Consider the following 21183-nt stretch of genomic DNA (forward strand, 5'->3'; position numbering starts at 1 on the left):
AGGTACCAAGCCTTGACCCACCTTGTATTCCAGGACTGGTATTTTAGATGTGGTCTAGTTTGGAAAACCCATTTTCATACACCCCATTAGTGAATTCTGAGGTACTAGAGGGGGGTCCTCTGTTCAGGATCCTCATCTCTTGGCCAGAGTGGAGAGCGGTTACAAAGAGCGTCTATCTCTCTGGAGGACCTGTCCTGTCCTGCACTACACAGACAACACATTGATATAAATGGACACCGTGTAATACTTCATTTCCCCTGTGATGGCGCTGCAGGGAAACTGAACCCCTACTGCCAGGTTTTCCCAACGATTGCAGCGGATCGCTGGAGGTCCCAGCAGGGGGACACTTTGTGGTGCGCTTATTGTCAAGGAAACAAGTAGGGAACCTCTTTAATTAGATATTTCTAACCATACTCAAGTATTTTTATTTTTTTAGAATTGCGAATCTCTCTGGCAACGACGGGGTTCATTCCTCACACTCTTCTAAAAAAGATCTTTTTGTAAATAAAGGACTCTGGGTGATTTCTGATTGAAAGGAGCCAAAGCAGAGATTTCTATTTAGATAATGACACAATAGCAGACCTTAATGTGGCGTTCTAATCAACATTTCTATAATAACCCTGATTTTAATCTTATTTTTCAATCTAATTTAATTTGGCTCCCACGTGTTCGGAAAAAAAAACCAAGAAAAACATTCCTCCTCTGTTGTTCTTTCTTCTCGTTGTTCTTTAATCTTACTGAATTGGCTTCTTTTCTTCTTCTGTCTGCGCAGGAGGGGAGGTTGGGGGAAGGAGTACGATACAGAAGGGAACTGAACACAGTCGCTATTTATCGTCTATTATTTTAAACCAAAGATCTAAATATCTTTTTGTCTGCTCAAAAATCAAACAGGGGTATAAGCATTGTCCTCTGCTGATCTACCCGTCGCTAATGAGTCAGCGGGGGCACGGTACGGTAATGTTAGATGTAAATCCGGAACTGCAAGACGAGAGGAGCATGGTAACAATGTACGCGGTTTGTAGCACTTCATTCATAATTATCCAACACAAATGTAATGTTTATAGAAAGAAAAACAGAAGGTCTCTCCAACATATCCGTCAAATAAAATTCTTTATAGAATTCATGAATATGTAACAAATGTACACTGATAAAATGTATATACAAGTCATAGCAGAACAGATGGGCAAACCTTCACCCGTTTTATGTCACCTTTACATAGGAATCAGAGGATCAACTGAAATGACCCCTTTCCCAATGCCCAACTAGAGGGAGTTAAAAAGCAAAAGTTATGTTTTTGTCCATGGCGGCAGTATTATAGTAGTTATATTCCTGTACATAGGGGGCAGTATTATAGTAGTTATATTCTTGTATACAGGAGAAGTATTATAGTAGTTATATTCTTGTATATAGGGAGCAGTATTATAGTAGTTATATTCTTGTATATAGGAGGAAGTATTATAGTAGTTATATTCTTGTATACAGGAGAAGTATTATAGTAGTTATATTCTTGTATATAGGGAGCAGTATTATAGTAGTTATATTCTTGTATATAGGAGGAAGTATTATAGTAGTTATATTCTTGTATATAGGGAGCAGTATTATAGTAGTTATATTCTTGTATATAGGGGCAGTATTATAGTAGTTATATTCTTGTATATAGGGGCAGTATTATAGTAGTTATATTCTTGTATATAGGAGCAGTATTATAGTAGTTATATTCTTGTATATAGTGGCAGTATTATAGTAGTTATATTCTTGTATATAGGGGGCAGTATTATAGTAGTTATATTCTTGTATATAGGGGCAGTATTATAGTAGTTATATTCTTGTATATAGGGGCAGTATTATAGTAGTTATATTCTTGTATATAGGAGCAGTATTATAGTAGTTATATTCTTGTATATAGGGAGCAGTATTATAGTAGTTATATTCTTGTATATAGGAGCAGTATTATAGTAGTTATATTCTTGTATATAGAGGCAGTATTATAGTAGTTATATTCTTGTATATAGGGGGCAGTATTATAGTAGTTATATTCTTGTATATAGTGGCAGTATTATAGTAGTTATATTCTTGTATATAGGGGGCAGTATTATAGTAGTTATATTCTTGTATATAGGGAGCAGTATTATAGTAGTTATATTCTTATATATAGGGGCAGTATTATAGTAGTTATATTCTTGTATATAGGAGCAGTATTATAGTAGTTATATTCTTGTATATAGGAGGAAGTATTATAGTAGTTATATTCTTGTATATAGGGGACAGTATTATAGTAGTTATATTCTTGTATATAGGGGGCAGTATTATAGTAGTTATATTCTTGTATATAGGAGGCAGTATTATAGTAGTTATATTCTTGTATATAGGGGGCAGTATTATAGTAGTTATATTCTTGTATATAGGAGCAGTATTATAGTAGTTATATTCTTGTATATAGGGGCAGTATTATAGTAGTTATATTCTTGTATATAGGGGCAGTATTATAGTAGTTATATTCTTGTATATAGGGAGCAGTATTATAGTAGTTATATTCTTGTATATAGAGGGCAGTATTATAGTAGTTATATTCTTGTATATAGCAGCAGTATTATAGTAGTTATATTCTTGTATATAGAGGGCAGTATTATAGTAGTTATATTCTTGTATATAGAGGGCAGTATTATAGTAGTTATATTCTTGTATATAGCAGCAGTATTATAGTAGTTATATTCTTGTATATATGGGCAGTATTATAGTAGTTATATTCTTGTATATGGGGGGCAGTATTATAGTAGTTATATTCTTGTATATAGGGGGCAGTATTATAGTAGTTATATTCTTGTACATAGGCGGCAGTATTATAGTAGTTATATTCTTGTATATAGGGGCAGTATTATAGTAGTTATATTCATGTATATAGGGGCAGTATTATAGTAGTTATATACTTGTATATAGGGGGCAGTTTTATAGTAGTTATATTCTTGTATATAGCAGCAGTATTATAGTAGTTATATTCTTGTATATATGGGCAGTATTATAGTAGTTATATTCTTGTATATAGGGGGCAGTATTATAGTAGTTATATTCTTGTATATAGGAGCAGTATTATAGTAGTTATATTCTTGTATATAGGGAGCAGTGTTATAGTAGTTATATTCTTGTATATGGCAGTATTATAGTAGTTATATTCTTGTATATAGGGGGCAGTATTATAGTATTTATATTCTTGTATATAGGGGCAGTATTATAGTAGTTATATTCTTGTATATAGGGAGCAGTATTATAGTAGTTATATTCTTGTATATAAGGGGGCAGTATTATAGTAGTTATATTCTTGTATATAGGAGGCAGTATTATAGTAGTTATATTCTTGTATATAGGGGCAGTTTTATAGTAGTTATATTCTTGTATATAGGGGCAGTATTATAGTAGTTATATTCTTGTACATAGGGGGCAGTATTATAGTAGTTATATTCTTGTATATAGGAGCAGTATTATAGTAGTTATATTCTAGTATATAGGGAGCAGTATTATAGTAGTTCTATTCTTGTATATAGGGGGCAGTATTATAGTAGTTCTATTCTTGTATATAGGGGGCAGTATTATAGTAGTTATATTCTTGTATATAGGAGGCATATTATAGTAGTTATATTCTTGTATATAGGGGTAGTATTATAGTAGTTATATTCTTGTATATAGGGGTAGTATTATAGTAGTTATATACATAGGGGGCAGTATAATAGTGGTTATATTCTTGTTTATAGGGGCAGTCTTAATAATAGGTGTATAGTTAAAGTTCTCTTTCTATTTTCTTTGTAATTTATACTGAATCCATTGATGTTTATATCAATGGTGACTGAAGAAACCCTTTATGTCTTAGGAGTTACATGTACAGTTCTCCTCTGAAACTCAATTCGTAAAACTCCAGTCTCTGCCACTATCGGAGACTTTACATGAGGCGGGTGTGTAACCCCCATCTCACCAAAGCCCGTCAATAAGATAAAATAAACACGACTGGTGTCATCCAGGAACGACTTCAGGCACGCACATAGGTTGCGGTGTCGCACTGGGTATGTCAGTTCCCATCTACTCGGCTGTTGACAATGTTATTTCCTCAGAGCTGGTGACACTAATGCAAACATGTAATTTCTATGCCAAAGCAGCTCACATTTCTGAGTAAATACAAATGGCACATTTCACTTTCCTCTTGCAAAAAAAACAGCCAGGAGCTACAACCCGAGCATCGAAGACATTCGAACAACCACTAGTACTAATCCAGCCTGATAGCATCAAGTCCTGCAGACATAGATCCAGAGGGAAACTCAACTCAGATACAGAAGAGTAGATGTAGTGCGGTCATAATACAATGCAGTCAGATGTACAGATGTAGCAGAGCAGAATCTGGTATTTAAAGGCGTTGGTTCCCCACCAGCTAGTCCCCGTCACAAGAGGACTTTTTGCAAAATTCGAGTCACTGGCTGTAGATTCCTTTTGATTTCTAGCAGTATTACTCAGTATTTTCCTCCTTGCCCCAGTGGCGTACATGGGGGTTTCCAGTAGCCAGGAAACCCCCATGACCAGCACCAGAAGACCCTTACATACTTTTGTATTCAATTGTATCCTCGTCCTTGATGGTGTCAAATGATGGCGCTGGCGAGGCAAGAGAATCAGTTTCCTTCGCCGCTATTCGGGGCTTTCTTTGTGATGGAGGTGGCATGATGACGTCATCGCACCGCCTGCGTCGTTTTGCTGGAGCCGGCCTAGTCAGAAGAGACCAGGCATGCATTACTGGAGGCAAGGACGGCGCGGGAACGGGGACAGGTGAGAATGGTACTATCTACATGGGACAGTGTGTGGCACTATTTACAGGGGTCACTATCTACATGGGGCACTATCTATAGGGGACACTGTGGCACCATATTCAGGGGACAGTGTGTGGCACTATCTACAGGGGTCACTATCTTCATGGGGCACTGTGGCATCATATTCAGGGGACAGTGTGGCGCAATATCTACAGGGGCCACTGGGACACCATCTACACAGGGTACTATCTACAAGGTGTACTATATACCCTATCAGAGGGTATCGGGGCAAAAATAACTTGATTTAAAAAGCGTGCATTTAGAAATCCACTTTAAAAATCCTGCGTTTATCCGTTGGCCATAGGTCTTCATAGCACTTGTGCTTCTGACAAACTCAGCTCTGCTATGTTTATTCTCTACCTTCACAGAAAACGTACATCTTAAAAAAAAAAAAAAAAAAAAAAAAAAAGGTATCCACGCTTTGATTTTTTTTTATAGAGGGGTTGCAGTTTAATAAAAACAATATATTACAGCAGGAGACCGATTAATTTTGACATTTAAATTACTTTTATTTATGAGATCAGGAAATTTGGCGTCTGGTTTGGATTATAAAAGACCACTGAGCAGGCAGGTTAAGTCTACCTGAGTATTAAGTGTCAGATATTACCCTACACATATTTTATTAAACCAGCTGCCATATATAAAGAACATTGCAACCTTTACCTAACCTCGTATACTTTCCGAAGCCATTTGCTTACAGATTTTAGGCAATCATTAGGGATTAAAAAATTAGGGTCCAATTTATTGTAAAAGAACTTTGTAGCCCCACTAACCTCTACCCATGCCCGTTTACTGTACCCCATTCTGCAACTGACCCCCTCTCTCATATCCATCTGCCTAGTTATGAGCGCTGGTAACGTATCGCTGCAGAATTAGGCAGATTTGCCATTCAAAACTCTAGAAAGCTGGGTAGGAGCGGTTATTGTCATCTGACTTGGAATGGAATTTAACCTTTGGACAATAACTTTTTGTTAGAGGGTCTTCAAAAGATAATCTGATCACAAGGTGTCATGCGGATGGCACTCCCGGCGATCAGCTGTATTTCCGCAGAGGATCTCAGTAGCAAGTGTTTCCCTGCAGCGCCACCACAGGAGAAATTAAGCATTACACAGTTCTCATTGAAATCAACAAGCTGTCCGTGTAATGCATGGCTGTCTCGAGTCCTCCAGAGAGAGATATGCGCTTTGTAGTCGCTCTCCGGTCTGGGTTATAGAGGAGGGTCTTCATGACAAATTCAAGCACATTATTGAGAAATAGGATTATCCTGGGACAGACACAGATAGAAGACCCCTGTGCAAGAGCAGTATATGGACCACTATCTCCCCAATAACTCATCACCCCCTCACGTCTCCCTAACAATCCACCAGGGATTGTGACCGATAAAATTGACTCTGTTGATCTCGGTTCCATGTACATGCAATCTTCTAGACAGTAGGTGCCGGCCCGGCGTATACCAAAAGGTCACTCTTTCGGCATGCAACATCAGCTTTCCCGGCAAGTTGCAGATTTGGTAAATTCGCCGCTGGGATTATTCCTCTATGGATCCACGATCAACGGCCTTTTAGAAGCACAGGAGAGTCAAAATCTCAGCCTTCAGTTCATAGGAATCGACTCTTCATTATACAAATTTGGTAAAGGCCGGAGAAAGGAAGCGAGTCCCACAGAGTCCGTACTTCGGTGCAGTTGGAGGGTACGTCATGACTAGGTCGGTCTCCAGATTTTCTTCCAGGTTAGGCTCTATTCATATAACTTTAGCGCCTTCCTTCCTAGGGCGCAGCTAGGGGGAGGCTACTAGGGCATGTGCCCCGGGTGCCAACAAGCCACTTTGCTGCCCCATCCTTGTATCTAAATTTTCCGGCCAAGAGAAACAGAACCATTGCCCTGGCTGAAGGAAAGCCTATCCACCGCTCTACTTTCATCGGAGATATGTGTTGAGAGATTTTCCTGAGGTATTCCTCAGATGGAAGGCTTCGACATATGCCTCAGTGTAGGCGTAAACTGGCATACACCACCCATAGGCTCCCAAATCTCCAGGCCTAAGCCAGGTAAATGGGAGGTCTACGAATAAGTTTGAGATATTTGCTGAACCAAGGGCTCTAATGTGAACAGAGTCTTATCGGTGTACCAGTAATAATTGAAAGTCTATAGATGATGTATTATTTTTTTTTTTTTAAATAAACACACACACACACACACACAGTCTATATACACACACTTTTATATTTTTTCCAAGTATTTTTTTTCTTTAGCTATAATTTTTTTTTTCACTATTTTTACTTTATTTCTAAACTTTTTATACCACGTCCATTATACAATGCTCGAGCGATCTTTATTCCGCTCTGTAAATCTTCTGATCTACGACCATGACTTTCCTAACCATGCTGAAAATCAGGTTGTAATTGCATAAAATGACATAATTGCTGCACTACCAGCAGCACTTGTTAACAGCGTCCTAAAATTAGCAGCCAAAAAAAGTTTTTCCTAAAGCAATGAAAGGAAAAAAAAAATCACAGTATGCTGCAAAAAGGCACGAACCTGACAGCTCTGTACAAAGTCTGCATTATGGTGGTCTATAATACACTTAGGACGGGATCAGTATTTCCTACCAAATTGTGAAATTTGTAGGTTTCGAGGGTCTAAATTACATACGGAGATCCTAGACACACACCTCAGTATAAGCCAGGCTGGCAAAAAAAATAATATATATATATTAAAATATATATTATAAAAATGGTTCCGTGTCTGAAGGCCCTAATACAAGGACCAATGATCAGGCGAACTCGTTGTGTAAACAAGGCAGCAATCAGCCGACAAACAAGCAAATCCTAGTTTGTCGACGGATTAAATCTTTTATGCGACCCCAAAAAATGGTCGCTGGTCCACAGCGCATCTCCCAGTTTAAATAGGGGATGTGCTCCTGACAAGCCGCAAATTTATGGGGACGTTAATACAATTGTTCCAGTCTTCGCTCCGTTTACATGGAACAAATAAGTGGCGATGGTCATGCTGTATTGTCGATCAGCGCTCATTAAGGTTATATGCACACGGCTTATTTTTGCCCGTTTACCTCCAAACATCTGCCCATTGATTTCAATGGGAAAAACGGCGTTCTGTTCCGACGGGGTGTTTTTTTACGCGGCCGTTTTGAAAAATGGCCGCGTTAAAAAGCGCCTGCGAAAAAGAAGTGCATGTCATTTCTTGAGCCGTTTTTCATTGACTCTATAGAAAAACAGCTCTAAAAACAGCCGTAAAAAACGGCTGAAAATCAGGAGCTGTTTCCCCTTTCAAAATACGGAGCGGTTTTCGAAGTTTTTTAGTAAGCGTGTGAACATAGCCTTACAGGGTGGAAAATATCTGCCCATGTAAAAGGGCCTTTGACTCCGTTTAAGAGAAGTACAATGATAACTATTACACAGCTGGAGGATCCCATCACATGTGTGTGGCAGAAAGGGCGGTGAACCAGGAGTTGCCCCTTTCAAAAATTTCCATGCTCAGTCATTTTTTATTCTATATAGACATCCCAAAAACATGATTGTCCGCCCTTACCACCATATCTAAACAATGATCTGCTTTGAGCTGTATAGTTTTTGAAAATTCCTTTTTGAATAATGTTTTGGGCCACGTTTGTCCAATAACTTGATTTATAGGGTACTCCATCTAATAAAGAGGAGAGTAGATTTTTTGTTTTTCCCGCTAAACCTGATCCTGAAGCTACCTGTTCACTGTAAGATTATTTTGAGGCACACTCAGCAGAATAATTCCGCCTTGCCCTGAAAAAACTTTTCAACGTTTTTGGATACTATATGTACGGCAGATATAAAAGGAAACACTTAACCTCTTTTTCGTAGTTACTTCTTGTATACCTTAAATTGAATAGACCAGTTTATTCATTAAAACTGTTCAAGGTAAAAAAAACTTTTTGGGGTAAAAGACGTGGTCAATTACGTCGAACTATAACTCAACTGCCAAAAGCAAATAGGACTTCTTATGTAAGTCAGGTATAAGATAAGGTTCCTGCTACCAGGTTCACTGTCCGATAGGCTGGCATAGAACTACATCAATATAAAATAAATAAAAAAAGCAATACAAAATAAAAGAAACAGAATATTTTGGGTAGACAAATTGTCTTGAATTTTGCTTCTAGAGTGAAAACACAATTTTGAAATTTTGCATGGGTCGTAGCTAGACAATGGGAAATGGTGTCAAATGGTGCATGATGTCATGAGTCAGGTGAACTGGAACGTACAAAAAACTCACAACATGGATAACACACCGTACCTTCACTGGGTGCTTTGCCTTTCCTTTCTGGTAACTCTAACCCTGTCCCCCCTGGGGGATACAAGGTGACGTCCGTTGGCAAAGGCCAACTGCTGGCTCTGTCTTCCGTAATCTCATACATCTGCCCTTCCGTCGGCTGTAGGTGCCAGTTAAGACCAAAAAGGTGCATGGCTGCAGTGAGCAATAAGAAGAGTCATGTTTTTTAGTCGAATCATAGGTAACTTTACAGCGAACAGCTCTTTCACAAATCTCAAAAAAAAAACGAATAAATTAATTCTTTCCATTAAATTAAAACTTTACAATGACCACAAATTTCTAAAACGAGTTCTAAACAAAAATGGTAAAATAATGACAAATAACTATAAGAAATGATTTTAATAGCTTAAATACATTCTATTTTTCTGTAGCTCATTTGTCAGCTTTGCTGTATAGATTGGGAGATGGTGCGCAGAATCATCTCATTATCATAGCGTAAGATCGGCAGAGTCATATCATCATAGTGTAAGATCGGCAGAGTCATCTCGTTATCATTATAGTGTAAGATCGACAGAGTCATCTCATTAACATTAGAGGTTAGGCGTGTTAGCAACATCTCTTTAGTAGTTCTAGAGTTGGGGATAATGTAGGATAGCAATACTATACACACCAACAAAGGGTCTGTATGCAGCTCCCCTGTCACTTCCTGTCTGGGGGGGGGGGGGTAATCCACCACTTCCTGGAGGCTTTAATAATCTAAAAATATTTCTCTGACAAATGACCACCATCAATTGCAGCTGCCATAAAGCACCCCCAGCCGCTGTACGGTCTATAAAAGGAAATACAGGAAGGAAGGGCTTGTCTCCAATATGGCCATTCCGAGGAAAGTTGTTATAAATAAAAAATAGCCATAGCATTTATAAATAAAACACATTGATTAAAGAAAGTAAAATGAAACACTTCAGAATCCCTTTAAATATTTCCAGAAGACAATAGATTTTTTTTTTTACAACTTTAAAAAATAAATAAATTGATAAATCCAGTTACAGGACAACAGGAGGGAAAATTCACAGGTTTTTATTATAGGAGCCAAATAATACAAGCTATTTTTGACGTTCAGGGGTGCACCACAAGCTTGGTTATTCTCCATACTAGGGAAATGGGGATGAGAGAACATTCATCATACACCAAAAATACCTTAAGAACCTAAGCACCGACCAACCACAATCTATGAAGCTGTATGACACAGTCAGAAGAGAGACGTAATTGAGAGAAGCCGAAAGTTCAGGGATAAAAAAAAGCAACAATGACAGCTTTCTTCCAAAACCAGTGCCACACCTGTCCATAGGTTGTGTTTGGTATTGCAGCTCAGATCCATTCAATTCAATAAAGTGGAGCTTTAATACCAGGCACAACCCATGAAAAGGTGTGGAGAAGTTTCTGGAAGACACAGCCATACTTTTCGAATCCTGGAAACCCCTTTAAAACCCCTTCCCGCCGCAGCCATTTTTCAGATTTTCATTTTAGTTTTTCCCTCCCGACGTTCCAAAAGCCATAACGTTTTTATTTTTCCGTCGATATAGTCCTATGAGGGCTTGATTTTTGCGGGAGGAGTTGTAGTTTTTCGTAGGACCATTTATCGTGCCATATAATGTACTAGGAAATGGGAAAAAAATGTATGTGTGAGGTAGAAAAAAAAAAAAAAAAAAATAGCGATTCCTCCATTGTTTTTTGCACCTCGTTTTCACGGAATTCACTGTGCAATTTAAACAACATGTTACCTTTATTCTGCGGGTCAATACGATTACGGCGATACCAAATATATATAGTTTTTTTCTATATTTTCCTACTTTTACAAGTAAAAACCTAAGTGTAAAAAAGAAAATGTATTTTGTGTCGCCAAATTCAGAGAGCCAGAACTCTTATTTTTCCGTCGATTAAGCGGTATGAGGGCTTATTTTTTGCGGGATAAGCTGCAGTTTTTAATAATACCATTTTGGGGTACATGCAACGGATTGATCACTATTTATTTCATTTTTTGTGGGAGATGAGGTGACCAAAAAAATAGAGATTCAGCGTTTACAATTTAGTTTTTTTTTACGGCGTTCACCGTGCGGGTTAAATAATGATATATTGTAATAGTTCAGACTTTTAAGGACGTGGCGATACCAATTATGTTTATTTTATTTTTTTTTTACTATGCTCTAGGGGGAAAGTGTTTTTGTTTTTTTTTTACTTTTAATTAAAAAAAAAAATTTACATAAAAAAACAAAACTTTATTTAACTCATTTTTACTCTTTTTATTAGTCCCCCTAGGGGACTTCAACCAGCGATAATTAGATCGCTAGAACTATATACTGCAATACTAATGTATTGCAGTATATCGTGATTCTGACAGGCCAGAGGCAGCGCTTAATAGGAGCACAAAGATGGCGGACCTGGGGGCCTTCATTAGGCACCCAGGCAGCCATAGCAACCATCTCCCCCCCACGATTGAATTGCGGGGGGGGGGGGTCGATGAGCTGTTAGAGGGGGTCTCCCCCTCTAACGATTTAAATGCTGCTATTGACCGCGGCATTTAGCGGGTTAAACGAGCGGGATCGCGCTGTAGCGCGATCCCACTCGTTACTCTGAAGTGTCGGCTGTAACATACAGCCGACACCGGCATCATATGGATCGTTTTCACTCCGTGAGCCCGCTCCATGCTTCCCCTACCCGACTTTGGCGTATGGAAGGGGTTAGTACTCAAGTCTGGGTTTACAAATTTATGGCATTCAATTTAGTTTTTTAATTTGGAGTTAAAAATGCTACAAAAATAGGACCTATAAACCCCTAAAAAAAAATGGACAACGTATTTAGGCTTTATTCAGACGAACGGGAAATACGCGCGTGCGATGCGCGTGATTTTCACGCGCGTTGCACGGACTTATATTAGTATATGGGGCCGTGCAGACATGTGCGTGAGTTTTGCGCTGCGTTGGTCCGTTGCAAAAAACTCACGACATGTCCGTTGATTCAGCATTTTCAACGCATCACGCACCCATTGAAGTCAATGGGTGCGTGAAAACCACGTGCTTTCTGTTTACAAACATCCAAACGGAGTGTCTTTGAGAAGAGCAAACTCGTTTTGGCCGAACCCGGCAAAAAAATATCCGGTACGCGACGTCAGGAGATAGTCACTGTCCAGGGTGCTGAAAGAGTTAAACTGTTTCAGCACCCTGGACAGTGACTTCCGATCACAATATACATGAACGTGTTAAAAAAAAAAAAGTTCTAACTTACCAATAACTCCCGGCTTCTTCCTCCAGTCTGACCTCCCGGGATGACAATTCAGTCTAAGTGACGGCTGCAGCCAATCACAGGCCAAGCACAGGCTGCAGCGGTCACATGGACTGCCGCATCATCCAGGGAGGTGGGGCCAGATGTCAAGAGAGGCGCGTCACCAAGGCAACGGCCGGGAAGTTCTCGGTAAGTACAAACCTCTTTTTTTTTTTTTAACAGGTTGCTGTATATTGTGTTCGGCATTCACTGTCGAGGGTGCTGAAAGAGTTACTGCCAATCAGTTAGCTCTTTCAGCACCTTGGACAGTGACGGGCGTCGGCTAGCCTCATCTATATGATGGCGGCTGCGCGAAAATCACGCAGCCGCGCATCATACACGGATGACACACGGAGCTGGCAAGTGATTTTTGTCCGCAAAAACGCCACGTTCGTGTGAATCCAGCCTTAGAATGATTTTTAGCTTCAGATTACATTTAGGCTGGGTTCACACGACCTATTTTCAGACGTAAACGAGGCGTATTATGCCTCGTTTTACGTCTGAAAATACGGCTCCAATACGTCGGCAAACATCTGCCCATTCATTTGAATGGGTTTGCCGACGTACTGTGCAGACGACCTGTCATTTACGTGTCGTCGTTTGACAGCTGTCAAACGACGACGCGTAAAAATACAGCCTCGTCAAAAGAAGTGCAGGACACTTCTTTGGACGTTTTTGGAGCGGTTTTCTCATTGACTCCAATGAAAACAGCTCCAAAAACGGACGTAAAAAACGCCGCGAAAACGCATCGAAAAATTCAGCGAAAAACACGAGTTGCTCAAAAAACGTCTGAAAAGCAGGGGCTGTTTTCCCTTGAAAACAGCTCTGTATTTTCAGACGTTTTTGGTCACTACGTGTGCACATACCCTTAGGTTATTACTTTTTATATTGTGTCAATAATTTTATATCAGGTCCAAAAATTGTAACATACGAGATTTTGTTTTGCAACAAATGTTTTTATTTATTACACATAAACCTTAGGGTATAAATAGCAAACAAACAGAAATTTTCTTCTCTTGAAAAGAAAAACAAAACAATTGAAGTAATTTTTTTTTTTTTTACATTTCAATGTTTTGTAGATTTTTTTTCAATTTTTTTTTTCGGTCTGGTTAACAGTCCATGGATATGTGTGTGAATATGAAACACATGATGAATCACTGAGTTTGTTAACCCCCTATTAGATCTAGAGGTTGACGGCCTCCCACACTGTATACATCAGAATCTGAAATCAGTAAAAACGTATAATGGCCGCTGACCTATGCAATACCAGGCCACAACACCCCCAGTAACACATGATCTATAGGACAGCAAGTATGAAGGATTTCCGTATTAGATATTAATCGAGATCACATCTCTGTTTAATGTTCTCTAACTATGGATCTGAATTGATTACACCCACAGCATTCCAGGCACCGACCTGTGTAAATCAGGGGAAAGGAATGCAAATATAATCTTAAAAAGACAAGAGGTGAGGAGGAAGTGCACGTCCTGACACTACAATGATGGGTGTGATGTTTACTATGGAGGAGAAATCTACCAGAACAACAGAAACCCAATATCAAAAGGTCTTTACTGATAGTATCCCCATTTCTTAATATAGAATCCGTTTCTATAAATTTAATCTAATGATAAACCTCCAAGTAATATATTACCAATAGTTTTGCACATAGGGGGCAGTATTCTAGTAGTTCTATTCTTGTATATAGGAGGCAGTATTATAGTAGTTATATTCTTGTATATAGGAGCAGTATTATAGTAGTTATATTCTTGTATATAGGGGCAGTATTATAGTAGTTATATTCTTGTATATAGGGGGCAGTATTCTAGTAGTTCTATTCTTGTATATACGGGGCAGTATTATAGTAGTTATATTCTTGTATATAGGGGCAGTATTATAGTAGTTATATTCTTGTATATACGGGGCAGTATTATAGTAGTTATATTCTTGTATATAAGGGCAGTATTATAGTAGTTATATTCTTGTATATAGGGGGCAGTATTATAGTAGTTCTATTCTTGTATATAGGGGCAGTATTATAGTAGTTATATTCTTGTATATAGTAGCAGTATTATAGTAGTTATATTCTTGTATATAGGAGGCAGTATTATAGTAGTTATATTCTTTTATATAGGAGGCAGTATTATAGTAGTTATATTCTTGTATATAGGGGGCAGTATTATAGTAGTTATATTCTTGTATATAGGAGCAGTATTATAGTAGTTATATTCTTGTACATAGGGGCTGTATTATAGTAGTTATATTCTTGTATATAGGGGCAGTATTATAGTAGTTATATTCTTGTATATAGGGGGCAGTATTATAGTAGTTATAGGCTTGTATATAGGAGCAGTATTATAGTAGTTATATTCTTGTATATAGGGGCAGTATTATAGTAGTTATATTCCTGTATATAGGAGGCAGTATTATAGTAGTTATAGGCTTGTATATAGGGGCAGTATTATAGTAGTTATATTCCTGTATATAGGAGGCAGTATTATAGTAGTTATAGGCTTGTATATAGGAGCAGTATTATAATAGTTATAGGCTTGTACATAGGGAGCAGTATTATAGTAGTTATATTCTTGTATATAGGAGCAGTATTATAGTAGTAATATTCTTGTATATAGGAGGCAGTATTATAGTAGTTATATTCTTGTATATAGGGGCAGTATTAAAGTAGTTATATTCTTGTATATAGGAGGCAGTATTATAGTAGTTATATTCTTGTATATAGGGGGCAGTATTATAGTAGTTATATTCTTGTATATACGGGCAGTATTATAGTAGTTATATTCTTGTATATAGGGGCAGTATTATAGTAGTTATATTCTTGTATATAGGGGCAGTATTATAGTAGTTATATTCTTATATATAGGGGCAGTATTATAGTAGTTATATTCTTGTATATAGAAGCAGTATTATAGTAGTTATATTCTTGTATATAGGGGCAGTATTATAGTAGTTATATTCTTGTATATAGGGGGCAGTATTATAGTAGTTATATTCTTGTATAGAGGGGGCAGTATTATAGTAATTATATTCTTGTATATAGAGGCAGTATTATAGTAGCTATATTCTTGTATATAGGGGGCAGTATTATAGTAGTTATATTCTTGTATATAGGGGGCAGTATTATAGTAGTTATATTCTTGTACATAGGGGGCAGTATTATAGTAGTTATATTCTTGTATATAGGGGCAGTATTATAGTAGTTATATTCTTGTATATAGGGGGCAGTATTATAGTAGTTATATTCTTGTATATAGGGGGCAGTATTATATCAACTGTTTCTTCTTAGGATATAAATGCTCTAGAATAATGAAAAGTGTCAGTTGTGTCCCACCTGTAGTTAGGTGAGAAAAAGAAAAACCGCCTTGTGTCTGTATCTGAATCCTGAAATATACAAATGCAATCAAAATGATGGCACGGCATAATTCATAAATATCTTTGATCCTCACCACAGTGTAATTTGCAATGCAATCTCATTTACTGTTGGGCCGCTGAATAGTAACCGCTTTGCATTAAGCAGATAAATACATCAGACTGAATGATATGCCCTATGACTAACCATCAGCCTCGCAAATGAACAACACACGCTCCCAAGAACAAACACCGGGGTAAACGTAATTGAACGTCAAGGATCAAGCAACGGCGGAGACAGACAGCGTGAATGCCACACTGTGAGGGCAGTTAATTACAATATGGATATCAATGAGCAATGTTTCCTCAAAGGATGAGAAATTAGATGTATTGAGTGATTCACCAGCATGGAAAAATCTCAAATGATGCAGGTGTAGGATGCGACTCCATTGCGGCCGAGACACGGTACGCTCCCTGCCAGTCAGACTTCTCATCTGTGTTTTGGCTCAGTAAAACTGGGAAGCAAAATACCTTATTATTATTATATGGGTTTATTACGTCTTGACCTTGGGATTGCATACTCCGGTCCGTGCCCTAGGCCGTAGAACCCATTGACTATCAAATGGCCATAACTCCTAACCCCACTATCTCCAACAAAAAACGCAGTGACCGGGTTGGATAATTTGGCCACAGCTGCCATTTTAGTAACGACCGTACATCAAATCAAAAACTTCCTTTTATTTAAAACAAAACATTTCAAATGACGAGGAAGGGGAGTTCTTGGAGCTACAAAATCTGGCCCCAAACTGTCCACCTAGGTAATCCATCACCCCCAGCCGATCCCACACAGGCTCAGGGGCACCGTTAACTACTACACATGGCTGTCATGACTATAAACCACTTCCCGGGACAGCCCCCAGCATTAGGCCAAAAATAAGCCAGACGACCAAGCAATTTTATAATTTGGGAGGGACCATACCCACGATGAATCTCCCCCCACACCAATTTGTCACCAACTCCAAGGACCCCCAATACACCACACAAACATACTTAGGAAACCTTCAGTATGAGAGGGCCCTATTAATGGACAAGGCACACACAACTCCCTCCTGAATCCTCAAGGCCCATAAGTCAATGCCCACCGCATTAAGGTAAACCCCACCCGCCAACCAAAAATTCCCCAGGCCACCTTCAAAGTCGTAGGGACGCACGCAGGCCCCACCGTTTCTCACTATGAAACCAGAAACCACCCATATTCAGGTGCACCACTGAGCAAGCATGTCGCCAAAACCTCCGGGGGACGATCTCCGACCACACCACCATTACCCCAGGAAAACAGGTCCAGAGGCGGAGAAGGTAATATTTAATGTCTCGGATCAGCTCACTGAAAGGGCGAACCCCGAGGTAGTTTCCACCCACATGTAATACCAATACATCTGGGGCCTGTTCAGCTGTGCAAAACGGTGAAATTCAGGTAGAACCCGATTCCAGACAAATGCCTAGCCAGCGAACAATTGCCGCGGACCGGAGGAAAACCAATTGTCGCCAGATAGGTCGGACATCCGCCCGTTCAGCCCCCCAATGAACGTAGGAGTGTCCGATAATCCACACTAACCAAGGGGCTGCATCTGAACAAAGAAAAAAAAAAAAAAAAGAGGGGGGTGATATTTACTCATGAACAAAAAATTATCCCAACCCAACAAAAATTAACCAAATTCCTGACCTTACAAAAACTGAGGGCGTACATAACACCGGTATCTCCCAGATTCTCAACGGCCTATACGCTTAACCACCTCCGGACCGAGTTCCCACTAAGTCGCCTCCGTAGCAGCGTCTATGCAAAAGGAATGAGGAGCAAAAATAGACCCATCCAACCCCAACGTAGCTAGGCACTTCCTAAAGACACATGTAAACTTATACCTAGACAAAAACGATCCATCTAAACGGCACAACAGCTGACCCCCAGAGACTGGGCGAACGGCACTATAATGAACAAAACAAACAACTGTGGACATCCGTGCCCCAGAAACAAACCCCAACACCACCCTTTTACCCCTACCACCCTGGTCCGTTTTAGACCTCCGAATCCAAAACTCAACCCCATCATCTAGCAACAAGACATACTCGGACCGTAACCCCCCCAGATCTTATAGTGCTGGGTGCCACCAATTCCCCAATGCGAAGGGCCCCAAAAAATGGCCACAAAAAAAACATCCTCTACAAAACGCACTTCAAAACCAGAACAACAAACATCAATAAAAATTTCCCACAAACGCTCCAATAATGAGAAAGAAACCAGAAGACGCCCTTCCGGTAAAACTCTACCCCTACGAAAGACCCTCGAGGCCTGGACAACCAAGAAATCCTGTGAGACATCTTTAAAACCACGAATCTTGAAACCGAAAGGCCAACGCTGCCACAAAACGTTTCACTTTCGACACTGATTAGCCCATAACCGAAACCTGTCCCAGGAACCCAAGCAATGCCTCCATCCGATCGCCGTCCTGGCGAACATCATCCAAAGCTGCCAACCACTGCTCCCAGTCTCTCCAAGCCGTATCGTAAGATGACCAAGTACCAGGTGCTAGAGAAGACCGGATCAAACCTCCCGCTGCTCGCAAACCAAGCCCCATAGACAATGCGTGCATTCGATTCCCACCGATTCCACCTCCGGAGCCAACATACGAAACCGATCCCACTGTAAACGAGAAAAAGAATCTGCAATACAATTCTTTATTCAGGTACATGAACGGCAATCATCCAAGCATTTAGGGAAAGGCAGCGCAATACTAAATGATGTAAGAGCCTAACCACACATTATTCATGGCCATCACCACCCCCATATTATCAAAATGAAATCGAACCTGCGGTTCTGGAACCTCTCACTCCAAATCTCAACCGCCACTAAAATAGGAAAAAGTTCCAGAAGAGCAAAGTTCTGCAACAAAAGAGGCTCCATCCACTCCGACGGCCACCGAGACGCACACCATTGCCCTCTAGAATACACGTCGAAACCCACGCTCCATGCAACATCAGTAAACAACTCCCAATCTAAACAATCCACTATCGGGGCCATCAACATACGACTTACCACAACACAACCTCAGGAACTCCGACCAAACCACTAAATGGTCCCTGTGCTCCATAGTTAAGAAAACAAAATCATGCGGCGCCTGTATACCAGCTGTAGCCCCATCAGCCTTCTACAAAAGACCCTGCCCATAGGCATTATACGACAAGTTTTCCCAAGAGGGATTGCAAATCTAGAAGGGGTATTTTACGCAAATGCGAAAGATTACGAAAATATGAAAAGGATGAATATGCTGAGATATTCAAGTATTATAGTAGTTATATTCTTGTATATTGGGGCAGTATTATAGTAGTTATATTCTTGTATATAGGAGCAGTATTATAGTAGTTATATTCTTGTATATAGGGCCAGTATTATAGTAGTTATATTCTTGTATATAGGAGCAGTATTATAGTAGTTATATTCTTGTATATAGGGGCAGTATTATATTATTTATATTCTTGTATATAGGGGGCAGTATTATAGTAGTTACATTCTTGTATATAGGGGGCAGTATTATAGTAGTTATATTCTTGTACATAGGAGCAGTATTATAGTAGTTATATTCTTGTATATAGGGGCAGTATTATAGTAGTTATATTCTTGTATACAGGATCAGTATTATAGTAGTTATATTCTTGTATACAGGATCAGTATTATAGTAGTTATATTCTTGTATATAGGGGGCAGTATTATAGAAGTTATATTCTTGTATATAGAGGCAGTATTATAGTAGTTATATTCTTGTATATAGGAGCAGTATTATAGTAGTTATATTCTTGTATATAGGGCCAGTATTATAGTAGTTATATTCTTGTATATAGGAGCAGTATTATAGTAGTTATATTCTTGTATATAGGGGCAGTATTATAGTAGTTATATTCTTGTATATAGGAGGCAGTATTATAGTAGTTCTATTCTTGTATATAGGGGGCAGTATTATAGTAGTTATATTCTTGTATACAGGATCAGTATTATAGTAGTTATATTCTTGTATACAGGATCAGTATTATAGTAGTTATATTCTTGTATATAGGGGGCAGTATTATAGTAGTTATATTCTTGTATATAGGGGGCAGTATTATAGTAGTTATATTCTTGTATATAGGAGGCAGTATTATAGTAGTTATATTCTTGTATATAGGAGGCAGTATTATAGTAGTTATAATCTTGTATATAGGGGCAGTATTATAGTAGTTATATTCTTGTATATAGGGGCAGTATTATAGGAGTTATATTCTTGTATATAGGAGCAGTAATATAGTAGTTATATTCTTGTATATAGGGGGCAGTATTATAGTAGTTATATTATTGTATATCGGGCAGTATTATAGTAGTTATATTCTTGTATATAGGGGCCAGTATTATAGTAGTTATATTCTTGTATATAGGGGCAGTATTATAGTAGTTATATTCTTGTATATAGGGGCAGTATTATAGTAGTTATATTCTTGTATATAGGGGGCAGTATTATAGTAGTTATATTCTTGTATATAGGGCACGTATTATAGTAGTTATATTCTTGTATATAGGGCACGTATTATAGTAGTTATATTCTTGTATATAGGGGCAGTATTATAGTAGTTATATTTTTGTATATAGGGGCAGTATTATAGTAGTTATATTCTTGTATATAGAGGGCAGTATTATAGTAGTTATATTCTTGTATATAGGGGCAGTATGAGGCTGGTTTCACACGACCTATTTTCAGGCGTAAACGAGGCGTATAATGCCTCGATTTACGCCTGAAATTACGGCTCCAATACGTCGGCAAACATCTGCCCATTCATTTGAATGGGTTTGCCGATGTACTGTGCCGACGACCTGTAATTTACGCATCGTCGTTTGACAGCTGTCAAAAGACGACGCGTAAAATTACAGCCTCGTCAAAAGAAGTGCAGGACACTTCTTGGGACGTTTTTGGAGCAGTTTTCTCATAGACTCTATAGAAAACCGCTCCAAAAACGGCCGAAAAAACGGCGCGAAAACGGCGCGAAAAACGCCGCAAAAAACGTGAGTTGCTCAAAAAACGTCTGAAAATCAGGTGCTGTTTTCCCTTGAAAACAGCTCCGGATTTTCAGACGTTTTTGGCTCAGCGTGTGAACATACCCTTATAGTAGTTATATTCTTGTATATAGGGGCAGTATTATAGTAGTTATATTCTTGTATATAGGGGGCAGTATTATAGTAGTTATATTCATGTATATAGGAGCAGTATTATAGTAGTTATATTCTTGTATATAGGGGGCAGTATTATAGTAGTTATATTCTTGTATATAGGGGCAGTATTATAGTAGTTATATTCTTGTATATAGGGAACACCGAAAAAGGCCATA

General features: G+C 38.8%; 1 protein-coding gene across 10 annotated transcripts in view; it reads right to left on the reverse strand.

Annotated features, from left to right (window-relative positions):
* Window positions 1–21183, reverse strand: part of TENM4 (teneurin transmembrane protein 4) — a 1217405-nt gene that overhangs the window by 151413 nt on the left and 1044809 nt on the right. For all 10 annotated transcript variants that reach the window (XM_075851385.1, XM_075851380.1, XM_075851378.1 and 7 more), the window contains one exon: window positions 9123–9293. In XM_075851385.1, the coding sequence (XP_075707500.1) occupies window positions 9123–9293 (171 nt within the window). The remainder of the gene's footprint in view (window positions 1–9122; window positions 9294–21183) is intronic.

This window comes from Rhinoderma darwinii, chromosome 2 (genome assembly GCF_050947455.1).
Source record: "Rhinoderma darwinii isolate aRhiDar2 chromosome 2, aRhiDar2.hap1, whole genome shotgun sequence".
In the NCBI taxonomy this organism is placed as follows: Eukaryota; Metazoa; Chordata; class Amphibia; order Anura; family Rhinodermatidae; genus Rhinoderma; species Rhinoderma darwinii.